The sequence below is a fragment of the Lonchura striata genome, chromosome 23 (genome assembly GCF_046129695.1).
Source record: "Lonchura striata isolate bLonStr1 chromosome 23, bLonStr1.mat, whole genome shotgun sequence".
NCBI lineage: Eukaryota > Metazoa > Chordata > Aves > Passeriformes > Estrildidae > Lonchura > Lonchura striata.
Window position 1 is genome coordinate 1,574,622 of NC_134625.1, and position 21,465 is coordinate 1,596,086.

Here is a 21,465-nt window from a genome sequence, read left to right on the forward strand (position 1 = left end):
TTCTGTGCCTGTTTGTGCCCCTCACTGACCTGCTCATCTCTCTCCTCTCCCTGTCTCCTCCCTCGCTGCAGCTCTCGCTCCCAGAGGAGCAGAACGAAGTGACGAGGAATGGCTGTGAGTCCAAGGAGCTGGTGTACCTGGTGCAGATCTCCTGTCAGGTAAAGGCCCTGTTTTCTCTCCCCAGCCTGGGTTTCATTCTCTGTCCCACACAGCTCCAGCATGTTGGGATATGTCGCTTCCCTGTGCTGTGTCTGGGGTTTTCCACCTCTTCCCTGGCTCGCTCCCCCAGGGATGCTGCCTGTGGTGGTGCCACCAGCACATTTTGGGACAGGAGAAAAATTGAGGGGAGAAAAAGGAGAGTGTGAAGCAAATAATCCTTACTGATGCCCGGGGTGAGCCAGAAACAGCAGTGGCTGTGCCCAGGCTGAGGTCACTTTGGGGGGAGCACGGACACCTGGACACACCAGTGACCCCACCAGGGAGTCCCAGCCAGTGGTTTGTTAGCACAGTCTTGATCTGCTCCCAGACACCTGGCATGGAATTCTTATCTCAGGATGCTTTGGGCAGAGGAATCTGCTGCTCTGTCCCACGAATTCTTCATCTGCTGATCTGTGTGACTTTGTAAAATGCTACCTAATGGGTGGGCTTGAATATGTTCAGTGAGTCACCCTCTGTGGGAGATGCAGGGTGCTGGCAGGTTCAGTGCAGAGTTACTGCCTGTGCTGGGTTGTTTTCCTGGGTCAGGACGGAGCTCTTTCCATGATTCACCACAGCACCCTCTGAGCATCCATCTTACCAGTGAGTACACACTGCCATGGGGTGAATTTGCAGGGTCCCTGCTCTGCTGCCTCAGCTCTGTGCTCAGAATGGGGTGTTGTGAGAGCTGAGGAACACAGCATCCTGCATCCTGAGGAGCCAAGCATCCCACACCTCGAGGAGCAGAGCCTCTTGCTCTGTTCTGGGGTGGAGCCTGGCCAGGCTGAGCTCCAGCAGTGTTAATTCCAGCAGGAATTCCTCTCTGTGAGCAGCTTTCACATGTTCTTGTACATATTTATGAATGTGCTCTTGGAAGAGAGAAGAGAGGCTCCAAGTGGACATCTCTCAGATCTGCCAGTGTTCTGGCATTTTTTGGGAGTGTTGTAACCCCCTGGAGCCAGTCTGGCACAAAAGCAGCACTTCCAGGCTAAGCAGGCCAGGCTGACGGGCAGCACAGCAAACCCTGGGGGTGGGCACATGGGTAGGGCAGTGCCTGGCAAAGGGACTTTCAGGAGACTGTAGAAAATTGGAATTTCAGTGTGTTTTGAGCCCTCACATTTGGGGTACATTTGCAGTGCTCAGTGGAGGGATGAGCCCTGGATTATTCCCTGGCTATTGCAGGTGAGCCTGGAGAACATGGCAGTTTTTCACTAGCTCCAGAGCACATTACTGTTCATCCTTCCCCCAGCTGACTGACACCTCCAGGGATGGACAGGGTGCTCAGGTATAATTGTGTCCCAAACGCTGCCGAGTACCCCCATGCAGGAGGGAGGCCCAGGAGCAGCAGAGAGCTGGGATGGGGCAGGATGGAGGTGAGGCCTGCCCCCACTCCTCTGGTGCCTTCCCCACTCTCTAGTGCTTTGCAGGGATTTGTCTGAGGGTACAGGCATGGATTCCATCTGTGTGGGGCCAGTGGGACAGTTCTGAGCCTTGCAAAGGGAATTGCTTCTTTGTTGCCACTGTGTGCCAGGCCCAGCTCCTGAGAAATTCCCCTTCCCTTCCCTTCCCTTCCCTTCCCTTCCCTTCCCTTCCCTTCCCTTCCCTTCCCTTCCCTTCCCTTCCCTTCCCTTCCCTTCCCTTCCCTTCCCTTCCCTTCCCTTCCCTTCCCTTCCCTTCCCTTCCCTTCCCTTCCCTTCCCTTCCCTTCCCTTCCCTTCCCTTCCCTTCCCTCCCCTCCCCTCCCCTCCCCTCCCCTCCCCTCCCCTCCCCTCCCCTCCCCTCCCCTCCCCTCCCAATGGAAACCCTGTAATTTGGCCTCATCCATTAAAGGATGAGTGTAGAACCAGCTGCCTTTGTCTCCATTTTTTCCTTTTTTCTTTTTCTCATTTTTTTACTTTCTTTTCTCTCACTTTCCCCCTTTCCCTTTTCCCCTTCCCTTTTCTCTCTCTTTTTCTCTTCCCCTTTTTCTCCTTTTCCTCTTCCCCCTTTCCCTTTTTCCTCATACCCTTTTTTCTTTTTCCTTTTTCTCTCTCCTTTTTTCTCCTCCTCTTCTTCGCTTCTTTCCCCTCTTTCCTTTTTATGTTTTTTCATTTTTTCCTTATTTTTCCTGTATTTTTTCCTTATTTTTTTTCTCTTTTTTTTTCCTTTCCTTGTTTTTCCTGTATTTTTTCCTTCTTTTTTCTCTTTTTTTTTTCCCTATTTTTCTTCTGTTTTAAAGTAGTCCCCCTGGCTAGCTGGAGCTTCTCCCCTCCCCAGGATCACCCTCTCCCCTGTTGCTCCATGTGCCTCTCTCAGATCCATAGAAAGCTGAGACATTTGTGACATTTGGATCCAATGACCAGGAAGGTATGGGAGGAACTGCACAGCTGAGCATCATTTCTGCCATGGAGATACTTCAGCCCTGCCACCCCATGGCCTCTCCCATGTCCAGGGAAAGATTCCATTCCATCACACGTTGGACACCAGCAGTGTCTGTGTGGGTTTGGCTCCACAGGAGAATGGAATGGGAGGTGTGAAATAACTCATGGAGTGATGGTGTAATGGGGACAGATTTTGGGAGGGTGCGTCTGGATCAGGCCAAAAATATTGAAGGAGGGAGGAAAAAAGACTGAAAACCAAATTTGGCTTTCCTCAGCCTTTGGATGTGCTTCCAGCACTGGTGTTCAGGCACTGCAGCAGCCTGAGCTATGTCCTGGATTGCTCAGATGAACATGGAGAGTTCTGCTAGGGAGGCTGGATCCACATAAATGTAAGAGCTCTAAATTGCTGTGATTTGTTGCAGAAGCAGATAGCAAAGAGTGAAGGAGTTGCCAACTGTATTTTCCAGACTGAGAGAAATCGGTCAAACCCGTGGGTTTGGGGGTCAGTGCTGGGCCTTGCCCAGTCTGGGCTGTGCAGACCCCCTGTGCTGTGGCCCCTCAAATGGCATTTACTGTGCCATTCCCTCTGGGGCAGGCAGCAGAGCAAAGCTTTGGAGCAGCAGATATTTCAAACATCCAGCTCAGCCTTAGCTGGGTTTGGCAGGACACAGCTACTTACACTGAGGGAATTCTATCCCACTCCTTCCCAGCTGTATCATTTTAGTGGTGAAAAGAGAATTAGTGTTTGATGCCTGTTTTGCAAAACCTTCCCAGATAAGGTTTGAAAAAGCATTCTTTGGGAGGTGTATTTGTGCTGCAAGTCAGGTTGTGAAATCCAGGCTTTGTGCAAGGTTCAGAGGAGAGGTTAAGTCTCTGCTCAGCTTTTCTTCTGCTTAAAAACCTAAAAAAATTAATTCAGTTTATTAGCTCTTAAGAAGAAGTGAGACTATATAGAGAGCTATTTCAGAAAAGAGGAGAGATAGGATTCTTCTTTTGATTCCTTCGGACAAATTTAAATGTGAAAACTAGGAAATGACAAAGGGAGGAATTAAACCCTATTGGGGAGAGACAATGATGGGAGGGTTTGGTTTGGGTTTTTTTTCAGCAGTTCAGGTGGATTTTCCTTTTTTTTCCAAGTAAGGTTGCACTGAACTTGTATTTCTAGAAAATGGATTTCAGGGCTTCTATGAAAAGAGTGATATTATTAAAATAAATGGGTCAAGTCCTGGATGGGTGGTGTGAGGACTGTACCTGTGAACCCTCTGAACCTGAAGACAGTAACTGGGAATTCTGTGGTTCCTGAAGGAGCACAGGGGATGGCTGAGACCCCTGAGGAATTCATGCTGTACCTGCTGCTGTGAAAGTCCTTGGAGAGTGTTTGCAATCCTTGGGAGTTTCCACAGCGATAAACAAAGAATTTACGCGGTCTGAACCACGTTTGAAAGGGGTTATGTGGAGTGTGGAGAATAAATCAGCACAAGTCAGAGCCTGCAAAAAGGCTGGAATGGGCTAATCCAGCCAACTTTTGAGGAAGGCTGGAAATGTGCCTTTTGGATGTTTTGGGGTTTGTTTGTGTGACATTACAGCAACTCTGTGTACTTACTCAAATATTACAAGAGAAGAATGACCAGTCTCAGCTTTTGTTCTGAAAAATGAAACTTGTAATGCTGTTTACAATGTGAAATTTGTAGTGTTTGCACACCTCAAGCATAATTTTTGGTGACATTTGGAGCGGCAGGGAGAGAACAAGGACTGTCTGTGGAGATGTTCAGATTCTGAGGGGGGCTGTAACCTCCAGCCTTTCCTGAGGCTTTGGCTGCTCATGTCCATGCTCACAGGTGGATTGTTGGGACAGGAGTGACAGGCACTGCTCAGCAGGGATGTCAGACTGCACAAGCACAAGCCAGGCAGACACAGTCTCAGGGATTAGACACAGGCTGACTGCTGTGATGCCAGCCCAGCCACAGCACCTTTCCTGCTCCTCCTTTCTGGGGGATAATGGCAGCAAAGGAAGCCTTTCTCTGCTCCAGCACTGGTACATTTCTAAGGCTGTTCTCAGAGCAGGAATTCTCATGGTCCAAGCAGGGTTTTCTCCATTTTCCTGCTCCCATTTTCAGGCTGGCAGGAGCTGAGCCATTCCTGTGTCACAGGATGCCCAGTGCAGTGTCCTGTTCCTGTTCTTCCTTCCAGCATGGGCTGTGTTTGCTCTGGTGGATGGAATCGGGTCCCTGGTGCACCAGAAGAAGAAATTGCCCCAAACCTCAGCCACTTGTCCCAGCTCTGCCCTGCAGGAGATTCGAGCTGGGCACCTTGTGCTTGGAGAGCAGGATTTGCCAGGCTCTGAAGGCATCCCCATCCCACATTCCCTGTGCAGGAAGGAGTGTTCAAGGGCACAGGGGGGGAGGCCAGGAAAAGCAGGCTCCAAGGAGAAAGAGCAGGCAGGACTCCCCATCCCCAGTGGTCTGTGGGGAGAAGAGTGGAAGATGCTTCCCACAGGGGCCATGTCTGAGTCAGAGGAGCAACTTCTCAAGTGTGGTTTGCTGGTTCTGGCTGCCTGGGATAGTCAAGGCTGGAACCACAAATTGCTTGCAGGAGGATTTTTGAGTCAAACATTCAAAATATGGTTGGGTTCTTTGTCTTCTTTATTAATAGTTTCTGATTGAAACTCAAACACCTGGAGAACAGGAACAGAGTAAGTGCTACTTTGCTCCTGTGAAAAGCTCTTAGAACAGGTGACTGACGGACAGATTCCAACTCACAGATATTCTTCTGTGTGCTTTATATACACATATAAACACAGAGAGGGGAAAGCTTTCATGTGTTTGTTAAAGGGATGTATCTATGTGGAGCATCCAGGTGGATCCTACCCAGTGCAAAGTCTGTTTTCAGAATGTGTGTTAGCATCCTTCTCCATATTTAGATAGGAGTTTCTGCCTTCATGTAGGACTTTACTAAACAAAACAAAAGTAGTTAACAAGTGCTTTTATTCAACAGTAAATCTTCCTGTGATGCAGTCTCCTGTCCCTACCTACGTGTCCTCATCCCTTGGTCAGGGCCAGGCTGTGTGTACTCAGGGCTCAGAAAAGCTGCTTTGCTTTCAGATGCATTAAAATTCTGGTCACCATCATGACCTTTCCCCTGCCTTGTTTTCTGTTCTTCTTTGCTGCCTCTTGGCTCACTTGCCTGAAGATGACCGGGGAAATGAGACTTCCACTGACAGGTTGGCCACGAGTTTGGTGCCTCGTGTGCAGGATTGGGGATGGAATGTTTGAGTTGGAAAAGAACTTAAGGCCAATCCAGTTCCAGCCCCTGCCATGGGCTGGGACACCTTCCACTAGACCAGATTGTTCCAAGTCCAATCCTGGGATGGGGCAGCCACAGCTTCTCTGGGTAACAAATCCTGGGTATTTTGTAAATCCACAAAACCTGTTCAAAACCTGCCCACAGGCCTTTGGCTTGGCTATTTCTACCCCATCCTTCCAGATGTTCACACATGTTGAAAGCTCTGTCCTAAGCTTTTCTCGGGTGTTGAGGGCTGTTTCGCATTAGGCAAAAGAAAGCAGCAGAATTCCTTGTTTCCACCCTGCTAATCCATCACTCCGCGTGCTGTGCTCCAGTGGATCTGAGGTCACACACTGTGTGCCTCCTGCTCCCAGCAGCAGTAAATAAAAGCAAAGTGACAGTGGGAATGAGAATTAATCAAGAATGCCTGAAGCTAGCAGGCAGCCTGCAGGGTGCTGCTGGCTCTGCTCAGACCTCAGGAGATCCCAAAACTGAGCTGGAGGGGCTGTGAAACACCTGGCATTGTTCCAGGCTTTGGGGAAGTAAGCTGCCATCTATAGGGGTTCAATTCCATCTGAACTTCTTAATTAACATCTATTACTCTGTAGCTGGGATGATAACACTGAAGAATAGATTCATTTAGTAATTGGGATAGCAGTTATTAAGGACAGGGGTTTTAATGGCTGGTCTTCAGAGATTTCCTTCAGAATTGGGTAGGGCAGCACTCCCATCCAGCAGGATTAACACTGGGGTCTGCTGTGTCCTGTTCTAAAAGCAGATTCAACACACCCTTTGCTCAGCCTGAGGTTTTGCCCCTGTGATCCTTAATTCTCACACAGAGTCATGGAGTCCTTGAGGTTGGAAAAGCCCTCCCAGACCATCGAGTCCACCCTGTGACTGATCCCTACCTTGTCACCAGCCCAGAGCACTGAGTGCCACATCCAGGCCTTCCTTGAACACTCCAGGAACCTCCCTGGGCTGCTTTCCAGGAAGAAATTCCTCCTGGTGTCCAACCTGAACCTCCCCTGGCACAGCTTGAGGCTGTTTGCCCCTGTCCTGTTTGGACATGTCACCATGGCAGTGCCAGTTTTGAGGCAGAAGGGATTTTTGTCCCCTCCAGGAGCACACTGCACTGTTCTGGGGCTCTAGGGTTCCCTTCCCTGCTGATGGGGCTGCTCCTTCAGCCCCAGCCAGGGCAGATTCACTGCTCTGCTGTGGAGATCCATCCACTGCTACAAGACATGAAAAATTACTGTCACCCTTAAATTTTGGTCTTTAATTGCTCCATTCATGGCTCTCTTCACATTTTTTTTCCTCTATTTAATATTAATGTGTATTGTGACAGAAATGGGGTCAGTTCTTTGTTTTCTTAACTCTGGATGCATGAGATGCAAAACCAGGGTTATAGCTGTGTGTGGCTTTTGAATGGAAGAATTTATTTACAATATATTTATGGCATTGCAGAAATAAAAACTGTTGTGGAGCTGTCGGTGCTAAAGTACATTTTTTCAGCAGGTGCAAATGTAGGTGCACTTCAAGCTGTACCCTCAGCATGCCAGGGACAGAGGCTTTCTGTTGTCAAAATCCAGTGGAGAAATGCTCAGGAATTTATTTGAGAGTCAGGAAGGAGGGTATCTGGAAATAACCTCCTCAAGACAGGAGCTGCATGAGGCTGAGCTGCTGGGCAGTTCTCCTCAAAGGGAATGTAAGTGATACAGAACTGCTTCAGGTGGTTTTCCCTGATGGAAACTCCCCAGCTAAGGGAAGGGCCAGAGCCTGCTCTAGGGAGGGATGATGAGTGAGAGGGAAGATCATTTGTCAGGATAAAGTGCAGTATCACATCCAGGTGCTGTCCTGAAGGGGTTTTTGTGAGCAACAGAGGCTCTCACAATTCCATGGGTGTTTGTTATGTCGTGTCCTTTGCCTTGAGACAGAAAACAAGGCCAGAATTAGAGATCTCTGTGCCCAGACTGTGCTCTGGGCTCTGGCAGTGAGGGTCACTGCAGAAAGCCATGGGGACTGTGATGGATCTTGGCAGGGCTCCTGACCCTCATGTGGAGCTTTGGAGACAAGGCTGGGCCAACCACAAATTGAAGGGGACACTTGGGCTGTTCTGATGAGACACCAAGTCATCCCCACAGCTGAGCAGTGCAGATGCTTTGCAGAGGAGCCCTTTGCCTACAATTCACTTGTTTTACAACTTTTCCAAGAGCTGAGCTTGGTTCAAGTCAACAATGGGAGGAGATTGTGGGGATATTCTTTCCTGCCTTGATGTTTATTCTGTATGGGGAGGTTTGCCATGCACACATTTTCAATACCTGTTTACGTGGCTGCTGGGACAAATCATCTAAAACTGTTTCATCCAGTCCCATCCTTTGCAAGGCTGTAAAGCTGCTCTGGTCACCAGGTGATGCTGGTGTAGGAGGCTGAGGAAGCAGCAGCAGACAACTCAGGTGAGCAGTTGGGATGCTCAGCCTCACGGCAGGTGAAGTTCACAGACTTTGGAACAGCATCTGCACTTCCAAATAACAGATTCACTGCATATAAAATGCAGAGCAGGCAGGTCAGGAAGGGATGGTTTCAAAAAGGCTCTGTCAAGGCATGGAAACCACATAAACAGTGTGTGTGTAAAGGCAGAATCACTGACTTATGGAGTCATTTAGGATGGAAAGTACCTCCAAAGTCGTGGAGTTTAACCTTTGCCACAGCACTGCCAAGCCTGTCCCCAAGTGCCACATCAACACAGTTTGTTCAGCTCTTCCAGGGACTGTGACTCCACCCACCACTGCCCTGGGCAGCTCTGCCAGAGCTTGGCAACCTTTTCCATTAAAAAAATTCAACTTAATAGCCAACCTAAGCCTCCTTAGGACACCTTGTCCTAAAGATACTTCAGTGGTAAATCAAAGATGCATCATCTTCTCTGTTTGTAGCAAATATTTACTGGCACAGAGCCAGGTGGCAAAATGCACAGTCACAACAGTTTCTGAAGTTATCCCCTACCAGTTACACTGAGTGCACAGGGATTATTAAACTGATACTCTGAAGATAACTTGTAATTGAGCTGTCTGGGTAAGAAGAGGGCTGAGAGTGCCACTGTTGCACTCAGTAAATAGAGGTGCTTTGCCAAGCTGTGTGTTACATTAAAAATAAGTTTTGTTTAGAGGAGTCAGTCACAGAATTCTCAGCGGAACCCAGTTTGAGCTTGTTCCTTAAATTGTGGGGGCTTTCCCAGAGTTACAGAGCAGGTTTGGGCCCAAGTTTATTAAAATACACAAAGCAGGTGTTTCTTGTCCCTCTGAGGATGTGCCACAGGCTGGGGGATGGAGGCATCAGAAATCAACACAAACTGTATTTTCTAAGACCGTACAGCAGGTTTGTCACCAAGGGCTCAGGTTTTTACAGATCAGGACTTTCTGTTTTCTAAATGGTGCATTTTTAACTCATCTGTGGGTTTAAAACCATGCCTTTATTTCAAACATTGTGTTTTACATTTTGAAAAGCCCCCATCAGGGATATTAGATATTGAAGATGGTCTGTCTTAAATATTTAATCTCCTGGGTCTTGGCACCACTTTTCACTCTTTCTTCATAAAGAGTGATGGTTGCAACTGCCAGAAAAGCAGCTGATTTTCCATTTTGACTCCAGCTTTGTTCACAAAACCTCCCCATAACTGCTTCTGTTTCTTGTGCTTTCTAAATAATGTTTCACCCTTCCAACCTCTGTCCTTAAGGCTTTATCAGCTGCATCTTTAACACCCCTGCTTGCAGATCTTTTGCCTGGAAATACTCATGGTTTTTATCTCTAACCTTGCCCAGAGGCATTTCTTACCCTGTTAGTGATGTTTTCCAAGCACTGGTAGTGTTACTTCATTCTGGAGTGTCAGGATGAATGGGGCTGGAAAGGAGCAGTGTCAGATACAGCACGGTTTTGTTATTTCTGTGCTCCTGAGTGCCTGTTGTTTGTAAATGATGTGATGGATGTCTGGCCTGTGGCATAGCAGCCCTAACGGGGTCATGGGAGATGTTCAAATAGTTTTTAGGGTTTGGACCTACAAAAAAATATCTTTTCTTGCTGGTAGATTGTGTTTACAAAAGCATGCTTCTGTGCTCTGATCAAATATATATATATATACACACACACATAAATATATATATATATATATATACACAAGTCAGCTGTTTGCTGCTATGATTCTGCCTGAGAAATGAGATTTAAGAAAATTGAGATCTCTGTCTACCAAAGCTGCTGATGATGTAGGTGACCTCAGGCAAGGAATTCGGTAATAGGAGAATGGGGGAATGGCTTTCCACTGCTGGAGGGCAGGGAAAGATGGGATATTGGGAAGGAATTGTTCCCTGTGAGGGTGGGCAGGCCCTGGCACAGGTGCCCAGAGCAGCTGTGGCTGCCCCTGGATCCCTGGCAGTGCCCAAGGCCAGGCTGGACACTGGGACAGTGGGAGGTGTCCCTCTCCCTGGATGAGGTTTAAGGCTCCTCTCAACCCAAAACATCCTTGGGTTCTGTGATTTTCTTTTCTTTTGTTTTAACAACCTCGGACAAGTAATTTTGAAGGTTTTTTGTTTGTTTTGCTCTGAAGGCCAGTCCTGGCTGCTGGCTTTGATGGAACTTTCCCCTGTGGTTGAGTGCAGAGCAGTTTGTGGCATGTTTGGGCTGTGGGGTAAGGAGGGAGCTGTGCTTAATGCCTGCAATGTCCATGCAGTCATTTGTACAGAATGTACATACAGCCCTTGCTGCCCTGCTACCTGGAGGATGGTGGAATTTCAGCTCCTTTCCCTGAGCTCTCTCTGTGGCTCTGCAGGGTTTTGTTTGTGGCTCCAAGCTCTTGTGTCATGACTGGAATTTTCTGAAGTACAGAAAAGCAGCCCCCCATGCCGTGCCTGCCCTCCCCTCACCCCTGACCTGCTGCTCCATGGTGGAATTTTGGTAAAGAGATGATGGATATGGATATATGTTTAAATTACAGCGTGGCAGGAGAGCAGGGATGTCACTCACATGTCGAGGGCTGTAAATCTTGGGTCGTGTTCAACGTCTGTCTGGCTGCCATTCAGAAATGGGCTGGTTCTGGGAGGAAAAATGGCTCTTAGGGTTTCAGGCACTCTGTGTTGGGTTGTCGTGCTGGGCTCTTACTCTTCTGTACCTGTACAAAACCACTCAGCCCCAAAGCCTGAGCTTTGTTTATTTACTCCTGACAAAGCTGCTCCTCCACTGGGGTTCATGGCTGGTGTCCCCTTCTCCCCCAGAGAGCCACACACATCTGAGGGGTGATTTCCCAAACAGTGGGGACAGACAGGATGACACTGCTGTCCCTCAGACCCAGCCCTGCGTCCCCACGTGTGCTTTGGTGGCTCCTATCTGTAATTGGAATCCAGCAGCACAACAAAGTCTGATTTTAGGGGAGAAAAGCTGCAGTGGTTTCCATTAAAATCTCTTTTTTTCCTAGTGACTGCAATTAATTGATAATAAACTGATAATTAATGCTGAGAGATTAATTTATGCTGTGGAATAAGGCTAATAAGGGTTCATCACATAAATACACCAAATTTTCTTCTCTGCCTTGTGCTCTGTCCATTTGTATTTTCCCTCCATCTTGTGCTTGTTCCTCCCTTGTGTCCATGTGCTGTGACTCCAGATGGAGTGCTGAAGTTTTAGTGTTTCATTCAGAAATAAAGTACTTTTATATTGCCTTAGGGAAAACTCCCTTTAAGTTTTAAAGATTTATAATTTCCTTCAAGTTAGAATAACACATCAGAAGTTGTGGAATCACTTTGGTAAACAAATGTAGGTGTAGGTAAAGCGACCTAAGGCACCACCTAAAAACACTTCCTGGGTGAACTCCCTGGGAGGGATTTTATCCATCTTGCTTTCTGTTTTGACTAAATCTCTAAACCATTTTCTGCTGTGACTTGAAACAGGAAAGGGCTGGAGGGTCAGGGTGGAATAACATACAGAGCCTGAGCCCCAGACAGCTGTAAGAGTCACCCATGGCAGAGTTAACCTGCCCTGCTGGATGCTGCTGCTTTTCCTGCCATTTAATCTGTGGTGTTTTCTTACTGAGGGGTCAAATTGAAATGACTTTTGCCTTATACTTTCATCTCATTTTCTGCTCTTGCTCTCCATGTGGGCTGTAAGGTTCAGAAGAGCATCCATGTGTTCTCTCTGAGGAAATAAGCATTTGAACCAGAAGAGAAAGGTCTATCCCTGTCTTAAAATAAATAAATCCTAAGTGCTGTAGAGCAAACCCAGGAAGGCTGTGTGTGCTGGAGCTCAGTGGCAGTCTGGCTGTCTTGGAGAGGGATTGATGGACAGGGTGGCGTTGTGCCTGCTGACATGGAGACACATCCAGCTGGACACAGGAGCTTTTCTTGCATAGCAAGAATATCTATAAATCTTTAATACAAAATTCTAGCATGTAAATTTTGTGAATAGAGGGTACCACAAATCCTGGCAGCAGCTGGACCTCTCTTGCAGGCTGGGTGCCTCTAGGTGTTGCTCAGGGCACAGCAAGAAGAGTTTTCAGCCAGATGCTGAATGGACACAGTTAAACCCATGTACAATTATTCCAGTGTGTAACTGGCCTGGACTTAGGGGAGCCCCAGTCAGAAACAAGCACAATTCTTATACTGATAATTGAAGAGTTTAAGGGACAGTGAGTCAAAGTGGGCTTTGACTGGGGGAATGAAAATGCAGGGAATGGTTTAAAATTGCTTCCTCTCAGATTTGCAGGGGGTGGTGTCTGTCTGTTGGTAATGAAGCCATCACTGAGCTGCAGGAATCAGGATGGGCTTGGGAAGAATGGCAGTGGGAGTGACACTGCGCTCAAGTGCCACAGGACTGAGCTGAGCCTAAGGGAGTGGGAAACTACTCCAGGCTGTGGCTGCTCATTGTCCTCCGCAGGCCATTTGATCAGCAGAGCTAAAAATATTCCTTGTGAAGGAAGGAATATTCCTCTGGGTCCCTGTCCCCCCCCATCTCCTCCTGTGCCAAGTGAAGCCAGGAGCGTCTCTGATCTGTGATCTTGCAGTGTTGGTGACACTGGTGGAGGGCTCAGATCTCTGGCTCGCTGGAAATTAAATCATCAGTTCAGCAGTCTCTAATAATTTCTTTAGTCTGACATTTCTTCTTGCTTTGATAATCGTCAAAAAATCAGCAGCTCTGTGCAGAGGCTGAAATCTCACCAGGCTCTTATCATACTTTTAATCCTACCAAGCAGAGTGAGGGAGAACAGATCAGGATGGGAAAAGAGTAGGGATGAGACCAGATTTTCCATTCTGTGAGAAATTTCAGATTCTTCATGATGCTTTTCATTGTGAATGTTTCTGTAAAAAGAAATTTAAAAAAGTAATATGGATTTTTTTTTTTTCAAGAGGAACTTGTTTTTAAGTCACCGGTCAATTTTTCCTTTTAAAGATCCTAAAACTATTTAATGGCATTATTGAAATCCTCACTTGATACTTGATTTTTTATTTTAAAGAATTTTGTCACAGCCAGGTTCGTAGGTGAAGGTCTGAATCTGGGAAATCACTTTGTGCTTCACTTCTTATGTCCCACTGAAGTTAATGGGATTTAAGCTTGTTCTTCTGTAAATCAGGACCATTAATAATTAAAGAAATGAAAAGTAATTATTGTATTAGAAAATTAGAGGCTGATCAAAAATTTATTTGAGAACAGTTTATAAAAATCATTAAAAACACGAAGAAGACGTTTTTGCCATATGGATGTTGAGTACCTGAAGCACCAGAAATGTTGAGCTTTGCTATAAAACACAGGTGACAACACAAGACCAACTTAACAGGCACTTACTTTTGTTTAATATTTTATTAACTCTCTAAATTAAAAAATAATTCTTTTGCCAAACCTTTCTGGCACTTGACAATTTGCAGGAAAGGGGAGCAAGATGTACAGTTTTTATACTGATAAATTATATTATTATATTATTGTAGCACTTTGGGTCTGGGATGAGGCTGCTGCTGTTGTTGCTGTGGCTGTGGCCCCTGGGAGTCTGGCTGGGAGAATCCAGACTTTGCTTTCCTGTGGTTTGTGCTGGAGATGTAAGGAGAAGCACTAAATACTGTCCAGTTCCTTCCTCCATTGCTGCAGTGATTCCTTCCTGTAAAGTTAATTGTATCCAATGTAAATGTGGCTTAAAAATTCATCACTCAGGCTCCAAATCTGAAAAAGACTTCGCTTAACATTACTTGAGTCCAGCCTAAAGCATGGGAACATTTTGAAATTAGTTATGTCAGGCTTAAAATTGTAGAATATTGGTAAATACTTCCCTTTAGGGTGTTGGAATAGCATTCTGCTGAGTGGAAATGTGTGTTATTGCTCCTGAAGTGCTGCTCTGTGCCAGCACAGCCTGTGCACGGCCACTCTTGAGTGAGACAGGAATTGGCAGCTCCATTCCCAGAAAGTGGAGGGGCAGATACTGAGCTCTTCTGAGAGAAGTGACAGTACCTGAGGGACAGCTGGAGCTGGGCCAGGGCAGGTTTAGGGTGGGTTTAGGGAAAGGTTCTTCCCCCAGAGGTGCTGGCACTGCCCAGGCTGCCCAGGGAATGGGCACGGCCCCGAGGCTGCCAGAGCTGCAGGAGCCTTTGGCCAGCACTGCCAGGGATGGATAGGGTGGGGTTGTTGGGGTGTCTGGACAGGGCCAGGGGCTGGAATGATGATCCTTTTGGGTCCAGCTCAGGATATTTCATGATTCTACGAAGTAAACTGTGATCCTTTTGTACAAGAGCCTGATGTCCACAATCCTAGGCTGAGTGACCTAGGAATGGTGATGAGGTTCTGGCCTCCAGGCACCTACAGCATCCTTCTCCAGGAGCCTGGGCTGGTGGCAGGGATGGCTCAGGGACGGCTCAGGGATGGCTCAGGGATGGGAGAGCTCAGGGAGAGCTCTGCTGGTTGCTTAGCAGCTGCGAGCTGCAGTTTGGAGGTGCAGGAGCCGAGGATCCTGGTTCCCTGCCCGCGCTCCGGCTCTGCTGCCTGCCCTCGCTCCAGGAGCCTCCCGTGGGGCCAGAGACACTGCTGCTGGTGTGGGGTAAGCTGTCCCTGCTCATCCATCACCTTCTCCTGCTGCTGTCAGCCCTGGGACCGGGATGGTGTGGGATCCTGCACAGCCTGGCACAGCAGGGGCTGACCCAGCTCCGCCTCCCGGCTGCCTTTAACTCTTACTGCCCTCATTCATGGCAACCAGGCTGCAAAGCTACAGAGCAGCCTTTAAAATGAAATAGAATGGGATTAATGACAGGTTTAGGATCGTTTGACAGATCATTTTTGTTTGGGTGGTCATGTAGGAATGGAATGCCCGGTTTGGTGGCAGAGGCAGATCCAGGATCACAGGGATTTCTCAGGCTGCTGTTCCCTATGTTGGTGACTGAACCTTGAAGGTCACACTGGTAGCTCAGGGAGAGAGCAAGAATTCTTTAATTGCCAAAGATGGAGAAATGGGGAAAGCCGACAGCTCCCTGAATTAGTCTGGCATTCCTAGTTTTGTTTTTTCTCCTATAGACACAAAGTGAAATGACATAATGTGGAAATCCCAACTAATTTATCCTGTGTACGTGCCTCTTTGTAGGATTGTGAAATATGGTGATTTCTCATGAACTGAAAGTAGAGTCTATGGACACAGTCACAGTGTGGAGTTGTCTTAAATCATTGGCCAGAATGTAGCTGGATTGGAGGGTTTGTATCTGCAATTGCCTCACAGGCTTTGGATATTGATGTAAAACTGATGCTTAGAACTTTGCTGATAAAGAAATCAGTGTAGAGGAATTATGACTGGGAATTCAGAGTAGGCCATGCCTTTTGTATCCCGGGGGAGAGGGCACTTGGTAGAGCCCTGCCAGCCAGGCACAGCAGGTCAGCATTTATAGCTCTGTCCCCTGCTGTGTCCCCCTTACACCATGCTCCCCCTGCTTTCTGCTCCGCTCTCAGGCATCCCTGTGTCACTTCCAGTCCCCGGCACTGCCTCTGAGTGCCTGTGTAACCCAGAGCAATCGGATTCCTTGATTCCTTCCACATCCCTGGAAGTGTCCAAGGCCAGCTTGGATGGGGCTTGGAGTAAACTGGGGCAGGGGAAGGTGTCTGTGCCCGTGTCAGGGGTGGGACTGGGTGGGCTTTAAGTTCCCTTCTATCCCAAAGCACTCTTGGATTCTGTGATTAATGGCTCTTCATAAAGTGCTTTGACCTGTAAACTGCTGCATTAATACAACATTTTTTATTGATCATAATAGGCCATGGAGCATTTAAAAGTCATCATTAGATATTAAAAGCTTCAAAAAGCAAACTGTCCTGTGCTGCCACAGTCCCTTCCTTGTCCCCTGGAGCAGTCTGTATCTTGTCTATATTTTAATTGGGGAAATGATATGCACTCAGGAATAAATCTGCAGCTAGAGTTGTTCATCATGGATTGTTTTCTTAATTCAGCTGAAGGTTTGCCTGGGGCACCTGGCAGAAATTTTGCAAGCTTCAATCCTGCCTTCAGATCTCTGGGTTTATATGTGTCTATCTGTTTGGAATCTAATTTCACGGTGTTTATGCAACCACTTGGTGATTTACATTTGTGCAAGGACACCTCGTGTAGGAAAATGCTACAAAATCCTTGTAAGACAGGTGAAAGTTAAAGCTCTGTATGGGTCTCATGCTGCTGGGCCACATCCAAACTCATGGCTAAATGATTAAAACAGGACCACTAACGGCTGGTTTGAGTATGATGGCTGCTGCAAATTAAAACATGAAAATGTTACCTGCAAATTAGAGCATGAAAATGTTACTCAGGCACTTTGATCGCTTTCAGATGTTTCAAGGAGAAAGTGCTATTTGTGCTCAGATTTCCCTTTCCCCCCGCTCAGTGCTGAGGAGCTGACTGTGGCTGTGTTTGTGTGTGCAGGGCAGGAGCTGGATCGTGAAGAGGAGCTATGAGGATTTCCGGGTGCTGGACAAGCACCTCCACCTGTGCATCTACGACCGCCGCTTCTCGCAGCTGGCAGAGCTGCCCCGCTCCGATGCCCTGAAGGACAGCCCCGAGGTAAGGGGCCCCTCGGGGCACCCAGGCACTGGGAGGTGCTCAAGGAATGACCTCCAGGGGAGGTTTGTTGGATATCAGGCACAATTCCATCATGGAAAGGGCTGTCAAGCATTGGAAGGGGCTGCCCAGGGCAGTGATGGAGCCACCATCCCTGGCAGTGTTCAAAGGTGTGTGGATGTGGCACTTGGGGACATGGTTTAGTGGTGGATTTAGAGGTCTTTTCCAGCCTCAGCAATTCCATGTATTTCTAATACACAGAGTTATTTTAGTATTGTAGTAATAAGTATGCTTATCACTATTATGTTATTAGTAATATACCAATATATTACTAGTAATATTTATTTCTACTATAGAGTAGTTTTAATGCAGCCTGGGTTACCTTTGAAAATTGGCTGCCACAAATAAAGTCAGTGATCTAAAGGGAAATGTCCTTCAAGTTCAGACAACTGAATCTGGAACAGTAATTGAGTGTCAAGAAAGCTGCTGTCCTGTGGTCCCTTATTTGGTTTTGTCTTTGGAAACTTTGTCAATGATGTGGGTATTTCCTGGCTTAGTTAGCAGCTTAACATTCCCAGGGAATCATTCTGTCTGAGGCTGCTGCACTGCGAGAACAATCCCATTTGGAGTGATAGGCTTCCATTTTAAACTAAATATTCCTGAACTGTTTTTTAGGAGCATTTGCATTAGTGTGTTATTTACATGGTCTTTAAAAAGCTCTTTTTTTCTCAATGAGGTTTTTTTTTTCTCAAAGAGATACTTCTCATTTCTTGTCTTACTGTCTTCAACCAGAGTATGATGAGCTGAAATTACCTCAGCTGCTGATAATTGAAGATTTATTCATGTCCAGAAAAATCTCTTGGAAAGCAGCAGGTGAATCTTGGCTGCATGGTTTTGGAGGATGTGGACATTGAAATTAGTACCCCCTGGAATTTTACAGGTTGTTTGCCATGGAATTTAAGGAGCTAATCATGCAGCCCCATCACTCAGCAGAGAGATGAGCTTTGGCTTCACACAGGGTATTTCTGAGGAGGATTTAAAGTTTAAATTCAACAGAAGCAGCAATATTCAGGACAATGAATTCCTGGTTTATTTTTAATTATATTTTAGTCATTCCTATCTCTTGCATCCTTACTTGTGCCACTGATTTAACTGGACTTTAGAACAAGAGCCTGAAAATTTGCATTCTGTCTGCAGGCACAGAGGATGTGAAGATGCTGAACAGCTCTGGTGCTCTGCAGCTGTGGGGTGTCTCTTCATATATTTTTTATTTTGAATTGGCCATGTTGGAACAGATGTGTGAGGAGAACAATGTTTTAAACAGTCCTACAGATTCTGGGCTACAATGCTGCTTTATACCACTGTCACTGTGAGACTCTGGAAAGGCCTCAGTGGCTTCTCTGTAATAAAAACCAGTTTACTGTTACAGGAGGGACATGGCAAAGTGTATTTTTAAAGCCCTCTTCTACTGCTTGAAGTGTATCTCTTTGGCCAGGGGGGTCACTCTGAGGTGCTGCATTCTTAAGGCTTTGCAGGCGTGTGGAAGTGGCACTCAGGGTTTGTTCCCTGGTTCTCAGGTGTATTTGGTTTGGTGGCCCTAAGACACGAGTTGTTTGTGTGTGTGCAAAGCTTTAGATTCAAGGTATCCTGACAAGGGAAGTTAGGAAAATCTGCATGAATCTTACAAAATTATAATAATAACATTACTACTTCTATAGAAAGTTGCTTTACCCTTTCTTTTGGTGTAACCATTACAGCCCTGTGTGTAGCTTGCTGTCCTTCCAACAACAGAAATGCATTTATTTGCAGAAGGGAAGGTATCTCTGTGACTCTTGCCTGTGGCAGTGGGTGATTTCTGGTCTTCCCTAAGCCTGCAGAAGGCTCTCCAAAGGTAGGTGCACTAACAGAACCACTGTGTGTGTGTTTGTGTCCCAGCTGGTCACGCAGATGCTGATGGCTTACCTGGCTCGGCTCTCCAACATCGCAGGCAACAAGATCAACTGTGGCCCTGCCCTCACGTGGATGGAGGTACAGCACAAACCTGGGGTGTTCCTTGTTTCCTGACCTTGGAAACACAGCAGGCACACAGCTGCTCTTCCCAGACTATTGATGTCACTGGAATTCTATCCTGAAAGCTTTATTCCCCTGTTACCAGCACATAGAAGGTGTAGGACACACAGAATCAGAACCGGTATTAAGAGTATAGAGTTTTTTTCCTAGTTACCTGGATTTTGTCTCTCAGAAACGTATTGTCCTGCTGATACTCACAAACAGAGTGGCAGTCCCCGTGAGCTGCCTGGGAATGCCAGATTCCATGCTGGATCTCCCAGTGATGGGTTGCAGAAGGCTCTCTTACTTCAAAGCTCACTTATTCCTGCTCTCCTTTTTACCAAGGCAATGCTGCAAGTGTGGCACATTTCTAAAACTCAGCTGTCTCTGCAATGGTGTTTCCCTGCTCTCTTGGTTTTTTAAAATAATTTTCCCTGTGGCAGCTCCAACCCCACTAAATACTCCGTGCTCCTGTTGGCTCCCCTGCAGACAGAGGCAGCCTTGTGCTTGCAGTGGCACAGTTTGTGTGTTGTGAACTGCAGCTGCAGCTCTGCTTTCAGGTTTAATGGTCTTGTAGCCTTTAAACAATAGCCCTTAGTGGAGATGAGAGCAGGGAGGGCTGGATGAGTGTCCAGCTGTCCCTGCTCAGGCTGCCTGCAGACGTGTGGCTTTCCATCACTGCACACCAGGAATAGAAACAGCTATTAATAGACTGTTGCAGCTCCTTTTTAAATGGATCTGATAAGGATTGAGTGTGTTTTCCTGCAGTTTCCCCCGCTGATATCTTCTCACCCTGAAATCCTTTGGGATGAGAAAAATCTTGGAAAATGGCAAAGGGAAATTGTAGGGAGAAATAAGATTCAGAGCAACATGGTAGGCCTGGAGATCACAGCAAACCCAGTGCAGAATAACCTTTATGACTCACTGAGAATCCTACAAAATTGTACACAGAAATCTGGGAGTTCTGGAAGTATGCTGATGATTGCAAGGGAGGGGGGGTGCATGTTTTCTTAAAATAAATAAAAGTGTGGGAGAAAATGGAAAGCAACACTTGTTTTTGGGTTGACAGCATTTTCTCCTTTCCTCAGTACCTCGAGCATGAATTCTGCCTTGTAGAGGATTTTTGTAGCACATCTGTATTGCCATGGAATACCACCATGCTTTGGTGGTAAAGGGAGGTGCAGACCCTCAGTGTGTGTTCCTGGTTGTACACAAAGCTGCACCAAGCCAGCGTTTCTCTCCTCAGGGGATGGGCACACCCGACCTTCTGGACCTTCTGGAACCCCCAGTGAGCTGTTCTGGCTCTGCTGTGCCTTCTCTCCTGGGGCCCAGGGCTGGGCTGTCTCTCTCAATCAGCGTGAAGCCTTTGTACCACTAAAATGCCTCCTCACTTGTCCTCAGTTGCCTCACAGTCCCCTGTGTCTTTGTTTCAGATTGATAACAAGGGGAATCACCTGCTGGTCCATGAGGAATCATCCATTAATGTCCCTGCTATTGCTGCTGCCCATGTCATTAAGAGATACATTGCTCAAGCAGCAGATGAACTGTCCTTTGAGGTAAATAAAGCACTTGCATTCCTTGTTGTCAGCTCGAAATGAGTGCAATCTGTTTGTCTGGGCCTGTGTGCCCATCAGGAATGTATCTGGACACTTCCACAATGTTTTGTGAGATGATGCTTGGAAGATTGAGCTAAATATTCGATCTGCAGTGACTTGGATGTGGGCAGATGTTCAGTCATCTTTAAAATACAGCTTTACTTGGCCTTAGTATCTTGCAATGAACCAGCTCCTGCCAGCTCCTCTGGGCTGTCCCTGAGCAGAGCTCATGGTTTCTGTTCAGGGTGACTGTCCCTGTGTGTGTGGACACAAGTTTTATTTCTCTTTGCCCAGGTTACACCGCCCAGGTTCCTCTGAGCAAGTCCCTGTCCATAAACATTTTTAAGAGCTTCTTCTCCCATGAGAAGTAAAGAACCAGACTGGCAAAGGACTGCTGCTTAAAGGGCAGGTGATGAGCTAAAACTGGCCGGAGAATCCATCACAGGGGCTGCTGTGGAGCAAATCCCTGGATGTCAGGATGGTTTGGCTTGGGAGGGACCCTAAAACCCATACCTTGCCATGAGCTGGGACACCTTCCAGTAGCCCAGGTTGCTTCACATCCCATCCAAGATCTCCACATCAGACCCTGGAAGCTTTTGGTTGTCTGTTTTACCCAAAAAGTGGTGGTCTGTGCTCTAGTTGCCCTGTGCAATGCTGCTGTTTCTACAAAATGTGTGAAGGAAAACAGTGCCCTGAGGAGTTTTTTAATCACATCCTTGGTGTGCAGCACAGGAAGGAAAAATAACAGTGATAGTCTGGTGCTGCCAGGGGTTTGTTCATGTTCAAATCAAGGCAAGGAATAGTATGCCCCAAAGAACTGTGTGGTCAGAGGGACATGTGGGCATGGCAGCTCTGAGCTGGACTCGAAGCAGCCCAGGATCCAGGCTGATTGTCAGCTAATGAGAGGACTGGAATGACACTCCCTGCTTGTAAATCTTGATCTG

The 21,465-nt window shown here is 47.0% G+C and overlaps 1 protein-coding gene across 11 annotated transcripts in view; it reads left to right on the forward strand.

Annotated features, from left to right (window-relative positions):
- ARHGAP32 (Rho GTPase activating protein 32) overlaps positions 1-21,465 on the forward strand; it is a 236,883-nt gene that overhangs the window by 144,699 nt on the left and 70,719 nt on the right. For 10 of the 11 annotated variants that reach the window (XM_021531093.3, XM_077787965.1, XM_077787966.1 and 7 more), the window contains 4 exons: positions 72-158; positions 16,743-16,880; positions 18,813-18,905; positions 20,360-20,482. In XM_021531093.3, coding sequence (XP_021386768.2) covers positions 72-158; positions 16,743-16,880; positions 18,813-18,905; positions 20,360-20,482 — 441 coding nt within the window. Of the gene's footprint in view, positions 1-71; positions 159-14,769; positions 14,892-16,742; positions 16,881-18,812; positions 18,906-20,359; positions 20,483-21,465 lie in introns of those variants that run through there. The other variant, XM_021531097.3, reaches the window with a different exon arrangement.